The sequence below is a fragment of the Pelmatolapia mariae genome, linkage group LG3_W, assembly GCF_036321145.2.
Source record: "Pelmatolapia mariae isolate MD_Pm_ZW linkage group LG3_W, Pm_UMD_F_2, whole genome shotgun sequence".
NCBI lineage: Eukaryota > Metazoa > Chordata > Actinopteri > Cichliformes > Cichlidae > Pelmatolapia > Pelmatolapia mariae.
Genome location: NC_086229.1, coordinates 81644389 through 81658754, shown reverse-complemented (window position 1 = coordinate 81658754; position 14366 = coordinate 81644389). Strand labels below are relative to the sequence as shown.

General features: G+C 41.2%; 1 protein-coding gene across 1 annotated transcript in view; it reads left to right on the top strand.

The window, feature by feature from the left end:
- LOC134619291 (phospholipid-transporting ATPase ABCA1-like) overlaps positions 1–14366 on the top strand; it is a 172160-nt gene that overhangs the window by 85590 nt on the left and 72204 nt on the right. Inside the window, exons 30-31 of the mRNA XM_063465060.1 lie at positions 3975–4073; positions 4674–4863. Of these exons, the coding sequence (XP_063321130.1) occupies positions 3975–4073; positions 4674–4863 (289 nt within the window). The remainder of the gene's footprint in view (positions 1–3974; positions 4074–4673; positions 4864–14366) is intronic.

Here is a 14366-nt window from a genome sequence, read left to right as displayed (position 1 = left end):
ATGGAAAAATCAAAGCACAAAAAATACAAAAATGTTACAGAAACAGGCCTCGCCGTTTTATTTCTGAGAGATGATCTTGCCGAGGACGTCGATGTGGACACTGCCCGTCCTTGGCTGCCGTTCAGCGTCATTGAAAATGAATGGCAAAGCTTGTGACAAGGCCCAGCTCCGGTGGACTTTGAAAGCACTTCAGGAGGCGCGTGCGGCGCGCTGATATGCACCACTGTAAATCACTCCATCTAATATTGCTGTGTTGGTGTTGTGACTACAGCGCCCATTGTAAGTGGATCGTGTAAATGGACTGGTACTTATATAGAGCTTCTCCTCTAACTGAGCTCTCAAAGCACATTTCATTACAAGCCCCATTCACCAAATCATACACACACAGATCCATACGGTGCTTACTCTATGGCCCCAGCACCTGGACTAAGCCGGGTGACTTGGGTTAGATGGCCCCCTCTAATAACTCCTGAGCCACAGCCGCCCACGGTGATGTCATAGCTTTGCAACTTTGGGGAAGGAGGATGGAAAATAATTGCAGAAATATTTTTGGAAGTCAGGTGAGGTGAAGTGAAAAGTAAATGTTGCCTTTGGACTTAATTTACCATTTTTTGTCTTTTATTATTATTATTATTCTCTCCACTTTACAGCTTTTCTTTTGTTAGTTTTAGGCAACAGTGATACTTAAATTATGGAACAACCCATGCTTTTAAATAGATTTGTTAGAAAAGCCTGAAGGCATACTGAAGTATTTCTCCAATTTTCTTTTTTCCCCCGCCCGAGCCTCAAGGATGATGATGATGGTGGCGGTGATGAGCTGGGATTGATTTTACAGTTAAATACCTCCACGTTCACACCAGTAAAGTCAAAATTGCTGTAACATGACCCTTTCGATGTAACAACCTGAGTGCTGCAACAATTTAATCAACATTTGCAGCTTCTGTCAAGGCCAGCGAACTACTCGTAATTCATCCTGCGCTCCTGTGACGAAGAGGTGTTTGTTAGTTATTCAGCCTACAGGTGTTTCATTTCCCACTGAGGCACTTTGCGGAAATTCGCTCAGAGGATATCGAGGCATAATAGGTAATAAGTGTTGCCTCGTGAGAAAGTGGCTCGTTCAAGACAGAAACAAAACTGTTGGTCGGAGTGAAGATATGATGTAATATAGAGCCTGCATTCTAGTCAGGACTCAGATCATAAACTTTAGATTTTAGTTCTGTTTTATTTCCGTTAGCACTAACTGAAACATTTTAATGCTCTTTTGCAGCAGAATTTTACGGTTGCTTTCATAACACTTTATGTAATTACAAATGACACTTCCTGCAGATTCAGTTTATATGACTTACTTTACCCTCCTGCATCAGTTTACTCTGCTACGTTTTGTGCCTTGTGCTGCTATGAAGTATACGCACGTCTTTCTTTAGACCACAGTTTTGGCATCACATGCTGGACAGGTTAAATATATAAACAGGCAGTTTGAGGACATAGTGGTCTTAATACAGCCACTGTTTTTTCTGATGATTTCTGATGAGGTGGGGTAAACCCTGGACAGATCAACAATCTGTATAGAGAGACACACAAGACACACTCACAATCACACCTACAGCCAACTTTGAATTGCCTGTTAATGAATATGCATATCTGTGGACTGTGGGAGGAAGCTGGAGCACCTGGAGTGATTTCACTCAGGCACAGGGAGACCAGGCAAACTCCACATGGAAAGGCCCCGGCAGACTGGTGGGCTGTAAGGAGAAACAGCTAACCCTTTTTCTAGTTTTCATGCGACCTGTCCAGGATGTACCCCAAGTGGATAGATGGATGGAGTCACCAGAGTCTTCTTAAAACTTAAAACTGACGGCATTGTTACCAGCAGCCCTAGAACTTGTCACCGCACTTGGAGCTGTTAATAAGTCATTTAAAAAGTCTTTTAAAATGTACAGTGAGGTTTTAGGTGGTTCTCACATACACGAAAAGCCATTTAAAAAGTGCAACTGAACCATTTATTCTTTTTTTTGTTTGTTGCCTTTGCCGAAATGCAGTGCTGTCTCTCTCCGTGGTCCTGAAACAGACCTAAGTGTGAGTCTCGCTCTGTCCGTGGTGCTAATTCATTCAAGTCTCTTTCCACAGTGCTGAAATCCAAAACATGCTGTATAAAATAAAAAACAAAACATGATTTAAATGTGAAGTGACTTTTTTATTTTTAAATATATGCTCATTTAAAATTTTAATAGTTGGGACATTTGCTCTGTGGACCAACAGGGTTTTTTTTCTATTCTGTGTCGTCACGTGGCCTTTATTTGACTTTCTGCAGTTATCTTCAGTTCATCTATGCTGTGTCATTTTGACTAGATAAACTCTTCATTAGTTCCGCTGTTTCTGTGTGTATGCACAAGTCTTCGTTTTACAACCGTCCAATAGTTTTATTATCTTTAATAACATGGTAACCCAGCCATTGTTAATAGCAAAACAGATGGCTGCACATAATCCATTTTTACAATCGGACCACTTCAATTGCGCTCGCTGGTGGCCAAGAAAATGACCGCGTGACCTTCACGGAGACGCCTCTAAATGAGACAATGAACACTGTATTAATCCAAACGGTTGGCCGGGCTGTGGCTACTGCTGGCAGAGAGCCATCGCTGTGGTCTCTATGAAACACTGTGTTTTAACTCCCACAGTACCCTTAAGATAAAGGGCAGCGTGTGTGTGGTTAGTAATGAGAACAGGATTGGAATGTGAAGACTGTTTAACTGAGACATGGCTTAGATATGTACAGGACACTGGGATAATAATGAAAGGCTTCGAGGAGCCCGTACTGTACACAGAATCTCGATCAGGGTCATATCGGCTCGTGCTTGCACTGAGCTCGGGCTATAGACATCATCGCTTTACAGTCGATAATGTTTAAATAAGTGATGTCAAAGAAGTTTTGACTCTCTGGCCGAAAAACAGAGTTGGTAAACTCTGAGATTTTTCTCTCATTCTCAGTTAAGATAACTCCAGCGGCACCGAGCATTGCTATTGAGCGTTTCACCACATCGAATCCTCGAGGCAGCGTGTTTCATTTCCTCTCAGGAGTTCTTGAATGTAAAGATTTGTTTGGCATTAATGGTCACTCCAATCTTCTCTTATTTGTCAATATGGAAAACGAATTAGACAGCACTCTAAATGTCCCAATCAAGTGCTACAGGAGACGATAGACAGGACTTCTAAAACAAATATCTATAGAACCTCAGATGCTGGTTTTTCTGATTGAACTAGCTCTGAAGTTTCACTTGATTTAACACATTTATAACAGTCATGTTGTTTTGGACTGGTAGAACAGCAGGATCATCAAGCTGACTAAGATTGTAATCGCTCTCTGAAGTTTATTCCTAAATATGTATTTAAGACCTTATAAAAGGTCTTAAAAGTTACATAATGTTACTGCTCCTCAGTCTTTTATATATATATAGACTGATGTATATACATACACAAAACTATTAACAATAAATTCTTATTAATTATGACATACAAAAACTAATGTAATGGTTGTATCTCATGCCTAAATAAAACAAATCCCAGATGCCTGGGACTGTCTGTGGGTTTAATTTTGGCAATACACTGGTGGAACGTGTGTGATATTTCATATCACGTCATATTTCTGAATGTGTTTCCTTATAACGAGCAGATTTTCAGTTGTGATTTGTGTACAGTTTGGCCTAAAAGGGACATAAAACAGTCTTTAAATTTTACTTTACCCGTAGACACCCTGTTCTCATGTTCCCCATTATGCAGCGATTCTGCCACAACAGGCCATTGTCCAAATTCATTCTCTTTCATAATGCCTATTTAATTCTTGTTTGTCTGTTTTATTGACATTGTGACAGACTGGCTGGCGCTCATGGATTAAATTGCTATGTGGACCTTCTGTGAGAGATTAAACTGAAATATCTAATGAGGAATTTTTCATTATTTTATGTTGAATTTTACAGCAACGATGGGCCAGGAAATACGGAGGTGTCCCAGGTGGTGGAAAGCTTGTTGAACAAGCCTGGCTTTGGGACACGCTGCATGAAAGGAGACCCTATACCGTAAGTACGCTGGGTATACACGAGTCGCAAATTAAGAATCCAGCCAAACATCAAAACCAAATGATACTGACTGAGTCTGAATCTTTGCAAGCTGTGTATGTTTGGCGAGTTGTTATGCATGCGTGTATCAGCCTCTTTCCGACAAATCCAGCAGCAGGCATGGAGCTAGGAAAAAAAAATGCTTGGCAGGATTTTGAAAACCAATTTGTAAAAACAAATTTGATCAATAAATAATGAGCTTTCTCCACAGTCTTGATCAGGATAAGCTGAATAATGAATACCTGTTTAAACCTATGAGATGGAAATATTAAAACGTTCGGAGTCCTCGGAAGTTCTTGTTTACGGCAGCCGCTCTGAATGGCCTGTTGTGCATGCATTATTAAAACACAAACTGTAATCTTTTAATTAAGTGGTTATTTTCCAGGAGTCTTAAAAATATAAAGCTGTATTAAAACGATGATAAAGCTTTGCTACTGTTATGATTTATCCCCCAAACACCACCAGTGTTTAAGAAAAAGTGGAAATAAGGCATACAGTGATGGATGTAGGTGACAGGGGTGATCGGTTGCAGGTGAAATATTCATGTTTATTTTCCTGCAGGAATCTACCTTGTTCCTCCACGGGGTCTGATTGGTTCACTCCCTCCGTGGATCAGTCAGTCGCTGACATCTTTCTGAATGGAAACTGGAGCATGTCTAACCCCTCCCCCGGCTGCGAGTGCGGCACTCCTAAACGGACAATGATGTTGCCCGACTGCCCGCCCGGTGCAGGCGGCCTCCCCCCGCCACAGGTTAGTGTCCGACTCCGGAAATCGTGTCTCTCTGTGGTGCAGTGGGTGGATCAGTCCGTACTGTATGTGAATTTATGGATTTATGAGATCGATCATGTGCAACAGTGAATGTGTCAGTATCTGTCTAAGCTCTGTTGAGCGAGACATGGAACCGCTGCCTATTCCGGGGCCACTGTACCCAGCTGGATGTGTAGCGTTTTTCCTTTTTTTTGGTAAAATGCATACATTTACTGAATGTGTGTCATGGAGGGATAAACTGCAGTAAGAGAGCGGAGTGGTCTAAATGTAAAAAAATAAAAAATAACTCAGTGACACAACAGTACAATAAAAATGCTTATCATGGACGCTTTTGGCTTGCAGTCTGAAAGTCCCAGTCAGCATCATTTTGATTTGAGAACGTAAAGGTACTTACTAACAAGGAATTTGCATTGCATTGCAAAATGTAAATCAGCCTTTTGTGCTGCTTCCCTTTTTGTGAACTAGCGAGCATGCATGAAAATGGGGCCAAAATTGATTCCACTGAAAATACACCGACTTGGCCATTGCAAGTGATTCAGCTTGTTCCACACACCTGTTAAAATTCTCTTTAAATAAACCCATAGTGTGTCCTTTCAGATATACCCCAACTTTGCTACCTTGTAGAGTCCCTTAGGACATTTCATAGCATGCAGTTCCCGAATAGAATCTGCAAAGGACCTCACCTTTTCTGCTCAAACCCCAAAGTCCTGAGCACTTTGACTCTACACGTCAATAGCAACACTCTATGGACTATTACTTTAACACTACACATGGCAGTATGGAGCTGGGGCAAATTGGGCATGGACCTGACCTGAAGGGGTTTGACCCAGGCTGGGATCGATTGACAAGTTAGAGACACAGCATCATTGTCTGCCAGCTGCCACCTGCTGACTGAACCAATCACGGCACAGAGTGAAAGCGGTGTCTCATTTGGAGCTAAATGATTTGCACTGCTGTCTCCCAATGATAATGAGAAATCTAAGCTTGAGAGAGAATGGCTGGAGAAGCTGTCACTGCACTCCAATGTCATTTTATTAGAGATGGCTTTGTCTGTTTGCTCAGGCTTTGTGGCATGTGCCTGCATTTTAAGAGATTAGAATTTGAATGGCTCATGGCTAACCCCGGCTAAATCTGCCAATATTTTCTTCCTCTTGGAGACTTATGACGGTTGAGAATTTGTTTGTAGTAGTTTACCCTAGATAGAGGGTGGAAATGAGCAGGGGAGTGTTGATTGCTAATGCCTGAGGTTTGGCTTTGAAGTATTACAATTACAGAAGCTAATTCGCAGTTTTACATTTGGATCTTTATTTCTAGACGTGGAGGTCTGTGCTGATTAGTCCTGCAAGGCTGAGTGTCGGCATATTGTTATTTATTTATTTTTTTTTAATTTCTCCCGGTTTTGCATGGGCTTGCGTTAGCTGGATAATATTTTGGTGAGTGGGCAGCCCAATAATTACTTTTTTTCCCCTGGAGGTTTGAAGGTAAGCCAGCAGATGCCAACTTCCTAAGGCATCCAGGTTGATCGTGACATCAGATTTTTACTCTACAATTTTCAGACACTGTTGATCAAAATGTCTTTAACACAAACACCAGAAATAACTCACGGTGGTGAGCTAGCTCAGGTAGCCTCACAGGTTTCTTCCTGTTAAAAGGGAGTTTTTCCTTCCCGCTGTCACTAAAGCACTTGTTCTGATATGATTGTTGGGGTTTTCTCTGTTTTCTTTGTATGATAATGGAGTCTTTACCATGCAATATAAAACACTTAGGGAAGTTTTGTTGTGATCTGTTGCTATATAAATAACATTTAGTTGAACTGAGAGAAACAAAACAGTAAGTTTCCTCGGTGAGGTTTAAGGTGTCAACTTCTGTGGGTTAGGTTTTAAACAGCAATTGCAATATCAGTTTTTCAAAGCACTTATAGCCTTGGTTCAGTGAGGAGAAAAATTACAATACTAATTGAGGCACATGAACTGAAATGGTTTAATTTGATAATTGCTGTGACATTTCCTCTTAAACCTTTGATGCATTTGGAGACGTCATATTGGAAGTGCTAAGAGACCGCGGTTAAAAAAGGGGTAAAACTGCAAAGTCGATAACCTCCAACAAGCACGACATTAAATGATATTCTCTAAAACTACTGGGCTCATTTGCCACTCATTTATTCCCCTACCTTATTCCTTTCACTCCCCCTATATACAGCACCACTCTGCAATCAGCGCACTTTCACACTCTGCATTGATCTGTAATTCTTTGTTGAACTTGTGAGTCTCGCCGTGTGCTCCTTTCCACGACACGGCCCTCCAGGGCCATTTAAAAGGAGCACCTGTCCTCGAATCATGCTAAAGGATGATCGTTGAGACAGTAAAACAAGAGTAGTGCCCTTTGTGTAACCTTTTCCCATCCCTGATGTTCCGTCTTGGCTCATGACAGCACTGTCAGGAGTCCCCCATTTGTTGAGGCGTTATTCTTGTCTTTGTATCCTCCCGATAGCCCCGCTAAGCTATGAAGGGCTTTCTTTCCCAAGCCTAATTTTTCATTTTTGCTCTTTTCCCCTTATCTCCATGTGCTTCTCAATTTTCAAACAACCCCTGTCCTTTTTCTTGCTCCTACTTTGGTGCTTAACTGAATTTCTACTTTATCGTGTCATACTGTAAGTGGCTGCTCGTTTTAGTACACTTAGCCACAGTAAAAAGACCATTTGTGAAGGCCGGTTCTGGCCTGCATCTTGTTAAATTCACTTGCGTCATTTCTCATTTATTTATAAAATCTAATTTGTTCCAATCCAGGTCCTGTAAATGGACTTTACTTTTTCCACGGAAACAACCTTGAGGATTTTTTAGTTTTTATTGTACAATCTGCCACTAAAATTATTTTAAAGTTAGGATGAGAATAGAGCAGAAGGGGAAGAAATAAAGTTAGTGGAGAATCGGACAACGATGGAAAAGAGGAACCCATTAGATGTGCATCCCTCTAGTACAGTAGCACCACCAATGGCACAAATGACACAAAGGCTTGTAATTTCCAGATGTCCAGATTGTCGACTATACTTATAAACAAGCCATGGCTGTGTCATGGAAAAGAAATTGCAAGAGGAAGTCTAAAAAAAATCTGACTGTGAGAGTCACAAACATGAGAAATCAGGAAATGCAGAACAAGCCACAGTAGCAGTAATCACAGTGGCCAAACTAATCGACACCAAGGACATCCTAAAAAACATACAAGCAGGTGCCTCACACTCGGCACAGGGGCATTCTGCAGAAAGTGAAATTACTTTCAGTTCACACAGCATGAAGGACACGGCGTATACAGACAGAAGATTAAACTTCGCTAAACATCATGAACAGCAGTCTGATTAGTATTGGGAGCACATTCTTTGGCCAGATGAAACCGTGATAAATTAGTGCAATGATGTGGTTCGCATGCTTTCACCTGGCCAGGACTTAGCGCAGTGAAATGCAAAATCCTGAAGTAAATCACAGAGATCGGTGTGTGGCGATAACTAGCTGAGTGCAAAACAAGCGCAGAGACTGTGGGGTGCATTCATCAGCCTCGTCCCCTGAAAAAGCAGCTCCCACTCAATCAACGCTCTTTGCAGACTTCACTTAGACACGCGTGATTCTCCTCACATTGCATTTGTCTGCGATGCATCACGAATATGAATTTAACCAAACATTTGCCACCCACTTTCATTTTCTGGCAATCAATTATTAGATAAGGCACGAAGGAATTAAAGTAAGATTGTGAGAGGGTCCATTTGAGCACAAGCCAGGAATATTTCCTAAACACAACCAAGCAGCTTTTTCTGCAGAAGTGAGTGAACAGTGAGCAAAAACAGCTTAAATAGTAGCTTTAGTTTCTTGGACATTAGGAAGGTATTTTGGTGGGAAAATTGCTTCATTTAATTGTTAAACACTGCAGTTTAGTTTTTATACAGGATTGCAAAAAGGTCATAGACACTGTACACAAGCTTCTAATCAGGAAAAAAGGGAAACGTGTGACTTTGCTATCATGAAACGCAGAGATTGAGGAGCCAGAATGCAGACTCTGAAGACAGACTGAATTAACTAAAAGCAAACCTTTATTTAGGCATATGCAGATGATAAAAACAAAACGAAGCCAAGAAGCAAACAAAAAAGCAGACAGGAACAGACACAACAAAGGACAAAGGGGAGACAGCACTATTATATACACACAGACAGAGTAATCAGGTAATTGAACAGAGGAGGGTGACGAGATGTAGCTGAAAACAATCAAGACGTAGCTGAAAACAATCCAGACAATCAAGACAAGAGGAGAGAAGCAAACTAATGCTTTGTTCCCGATGCCTCGGAAGTTGGACGTTGAAGCTCGGGAATGACGTCACTCAGTTTGCTTCAGCAGTAAAGTCAAAAAAGCGAGGAAAAAACTTCTTTACTTAGCTAAACCATACGTGCAGTAAATGCACATCAGAGCAATACTTAGTTTTGTGTACTTAAAAACACTGCGGCAGCATGTCCTGGTCAGTGCTTTGTAACAACAGCGATGCAGCAAATTAAAAGTTTTATCCTTTCACTGCTGTTTACTTTCAGTGCCGTCTTGGATTATTGACTCAGGGTTGGTGGAGATGCTCCAACCGTCCGGGTTGGAAATCTCAGAAATTCAGTTTAAATACGACACGCAAGGGACAGCTGAGTAACCAGAACTAAAAACAGGGAAACTCGGACACAATAGGAAATTTAGCATGAGAGAAAGACACAGAGAATGTTAGAAAAAAAAGGTATAGCGACACAACCTCTTCATGAGAAAGCAGTTGTCTACCTGGAAATTTGCACAATCCTCGTATCTCCCATGCTAAGATTTAGTGCTGCGGTCGACGCTAAAAGTTACACATTAATTATTTAAAAAATAAAATGTTTGAATTGCAGGGGGAAAAAAGCTCGTTATGATGTAAACACGAATATAGTAAATTGTTAGTGAGTTTTTAGTTGTGTAAGAGCCGATATCCCACTGTTAAACCTGCACAGGTGCTTATCCACTTCTCTTGTATAGAACTGTGACCCCTAGCCCTCGACACTTCGTTCTCCAACCTCTGAAGCCTCCCTGCTGTTAACTGCAAGTCTACCAGTGGGTCAAAACATAGGCTTTAGTGTTTGGTATCCAGTGTAGTACATAAGGTCGTGACCACACTCTTAGTGTTACCATCCACAGTGGTATCTGGTACGAGCATCATTTTTCACGTGGAGAATTGCTGCCTGTGACGATTTATAATATCATCACAGATACAGAGATATCCGGACAGATATAAATAATTGAACTTCTGCATATCACATCTTCGCTGCATTGTTTACCTATTGACAGTAGCAGGTTGCACTAAATTGATGTTACTCCGAGGCATGGACCACCCGTGGAAGCCGAACACATTGTGAGGATGTATTCCCTTTGACCGGAAAGCCTCCCATGTTGAATAAATCATGACAAAGCGTGCCGGCTTCACAGTACTTTTCTTTTTTATCTTTCATCCTGCCGAACCTCCGAATATGCCCTTGAGAAACTACAGAAAATACAAAAGAGAAAAAAGCGTGGACATGGCACCGCAGGAGGTAGTGTGAAATCATTGTTTCCATGGTAATGGCAGGCAACAGTAAGCCCTCTATCAATTCTAAGGTATTGACTCTCATTCGCTGGTGATATTTAACCTTCACAGATGAATAGGCCGTCATGCGTGCGGAGGAATTGATAAAGCCGCCACTTTCAATGTATTACGATTGATGTCTTTATCATTTGGAGGCTGGCCTAACTACGGCTTGTTTGCAAATTACTCTCCTTGGCCTCATCTATCAGGCTATTGAAGTAGGGCGTTGGATGGAGGAAAAAACAGATAATTCTGCATGGGAAATCTAACTAGTATTGTGTAACTTTGCTTCTTGGTTTAAGAATTTGCTTAAAAACAAATGCCTTCAAGTGTTTGTTGAACTGAATTTATAATGTAACACAACCCCGGACTTCTCGCTGGTCTGTTCAGTGAGGGTCGGCGAGTCCGCTGTATTTGCAGCATCTTATGTAGTAATTTATTCATGCGGTTCAGTGAAACAATAATGAATCTATAAACCTTGCATATGAGGGCACGTTTTGTCTCTGACAACAGCTGTTGAAGGAATAAATCCAGTTAAGTGCTGATCAGCTCCAAACCCCACCAGGTCATCCTCAGCCAATGGCGAACGCAGCATACTGGCACATCCTTTCTCTGCGGGACCCTGCAGATTTGTCACTTTGACTCCAAGCGCACACAGATTCATTTTGGTGTAAAACGACCTGTCCACGGCCTCCTTCTCAGCAGAAAGCGAGAGATGCTCGAAAACAAAAGCAGAAAGGTCACTGACTTGTGAGGCGAGGCAAACGGAGGGTGAGGAAGTCCCTTTGTTGCAGCTAAACAGAAGGAAAAGGGATTTTAGATGAAATTCTTGCTTGCAGCTCAGTCTTTCATGAGGGGCTTTTTGTTGTGGTTAGTAGGTGCCTGTTTGTAAGCCAGGACCGTTAGCTATTATCTAATGCTCCTGTTCAGCACAGTTTAAACTGATGTGATCCTATTGGACATAATCATGCAGCACAAGGAGCACGTTGAGCTGAAAAGCGTCGCTCAAAGTATGTGCTGTGACACGGGTACACGTGAGTATACAACTGGCCACCTGCCACTAGCAACACATCAGGTTATAATGAGCTGAAGGAGCTCACAACAATGTAGAAGCACATGTTTGTGTGTATGATGATTCAGCAATATATCGCTTCCCTTTGTGCTACCATGACGTTATGATTATTAATACATTTAAAGTAAACCAAAAGTTTAAAATATACAGTGCTGTGCAAAAGCCAGACTTTTTTCCTTTTTGTGATTTTTTTTGGGTTTTTTTTTTTTAAAGTCGTCTTGAGCAATAATCCTTCAGCCTTTCTGAAAATCTTTCAGCGCTTTCTTCGGACATTCTTTCCTTTTTCTCTCATGTTCAGCCCAGTCTTTGTATCTGACCATTTGGTATACCAGAATCAATTTTAAATTGTATCTTTAGGCACTTTGTTCCGAGCAGCCGCTTGCAAAAAATAAAAAATAAATAAATAAAAAATCATTTGTTCCCATTTCTTTAGTTGAATCTACAAAAAAAATGTCAAAGAGAGCACAGTTTGACAGACATAAAATTGTATTTTTGCACCAACAAGGTGATTCCCAAAGAGCTATTAAATGAAAAGTTGACATCACTCAGCGTGGTGTGCAGTGTGTCCTTAAAAACTTGAGGAAATTGGACAAGTGAAGGACAAAAGAAGAACTATCAAGCTTGAAAAAAATATAACTACAGCAGATGAAAATTATCTGAAAGTCATGTCCTTGAGAAATATGGGAAAAAATCCAGCAAAGACCTGACAGAGGATGTGAGAGATGCATCGTCCTCTTCAGTGGAGGGACAAAAGGGGCTGAGGTATGCCAGATTACACAGGAGCTTGATTGAAAATCATTGACAACAGTTTTTATGGAGTTTTGAACCCAAATGTGACATTCTTGAATCAAATCATTGATTGCGGCACCGTTAGCACTGTTAGCTAATGGTGTTAGCTGTGTTAGTTAGCGTTAACTGTGTTAGTTAGCGGTGTTAGCTATTAGCCGTTAGCTATACGTTGAGTGTCTACAGCCATCTGTAAAATGTAGTGATGTGTCGGTGGCGAACGAAACGGCTCTTAGAGCCGGATCTTTGACGTGAACGACGGGAGCCGGCTCCTTATTAGGAGCCATGGTTTTTTTTCTTTCTCTCACGCTCTCTCTCGCCCTTTTTTTCGCTTCACTCAGCACACGAGGCTTGTACTAGTGATGCGCGAATCATGAACGAATCGTTCAATACTCGAGAATCACTTTACTGACTCACGAATCATGATTCACAAGCCCAACTGACTCACTGACTCATCCCTGTTGCTGTTAGCAGCAATATATCTAGCTTATAATTAAAATTGTGGAGAAAAACACAACATCCAGTATCTTAACAAAAACATTTCTGCTCTGAACTGGAAGAAAAAACCCTGAGTAGAAGCTCACATCAAGACAATAGCTCCTCGGTTCACAGTAGCATCGCTCTGCTAACATGCTAACAGCACATTTGAGCTGCTCACCCCCTCCCTCCTGTGCTGAATCGTAGAGCCAGCGAGTCACTCAGGACTCGCTAACCCCCTCCCTCCTGTGCTGAATCATAGAGCCAGCGAGTCACTCAGGACTCGCTCACCCCCTCCCTCCTGTGCTGAATCGTAAAGCCAGCGAGTCACTCAGGACTCGCTAACCCCCTCCCTCCTGTGCTGAATCGTAGAGCCAGCGAGTCACTCAGGACTCGCTCACCCCCTCCCTCCTGTGCTGAATCATAGAGCGAACGAATCACTCACTCACTCACCCCCTCCCTCCGGGCTCACAGCTTCTTCTTCTTGGTTGGCAACCAATGTTAAGGCGCATTACCGCCCCCTGGCTCACGGCTCAGTGGACATTTAGATGAGAAAATATATACTTGACACATTTAAGGAAAATACTAATAAAATAAAAATAAACAAGATAAATGTTCCCTTTAGAAATTTTTTTGCTTTATAAAATTGTTGTTTTCTTTTAGAATCACTCATCTTAGCAGTAGGATTTACATGAAAAGAGAAAAGAAATTAAGTTTGAGTGAAAATACATTTTTTGCACTCTCTGGTCAACTGACTCAGTGAATCAAATGACTCAAAAAACCCGATTCACTTTGGTGAGTGACTCATTAAAACTCGATTCAGTAAAAAGAATCAAATTTACCATCACTAGCTTGTACTTTGCGCTGGAAAGAGGGGGGAGGGGCGGTAGTTACACTCGCAGTAGCACAGGAACAGAGCGGGAGGGAATGAGAGAGAGAGAAAGAGAGCCAGGGACAACAAGGTCATATTAGAAAGGTATAGTAATCATCCACAACTATTTTCAGTTGCAGATGATAAAGGATTCAGAAAGTTTATTCATGCAGGCCCATATGACAGAGAATGTGCATCTTCTTTTTGTTTTCATATTTTAATTTATATTTAATTGTGTTGTGGTTTGCAGTGTTTTGTGTTGTTTCACTTTAAATTTGTTTAAAAGGAAAAAGCTGAAAATTTAAATAGTTAAAAGTTGAAATGTGAATAGTTGGTTTTTCTATTATATGATTTATTTATTACATTTTATGTGGAGTGAATAAATAAAAGTATATTTACGGTGGCCCCTAGAAACAAAGCACGTACAAACTTCAAAACACGTAAAAACTCCAAAACACGTACAAACTCCGAAGCACGTACAAAAGACAACAGAAGTGCTCCAGAATGCTAGGCGCAGTGTTGAGCTTTTGTTACCTAGTGGCTACACAAGACAGGAAGTTCCAACGACCGGATTTGGTGTGTGGTAGTAACAGGTAAATGAACATTTTTTTAAAATTATTTGAATATATATGAGTGCTTGTGTATAAATACACAAAAAATACACATAT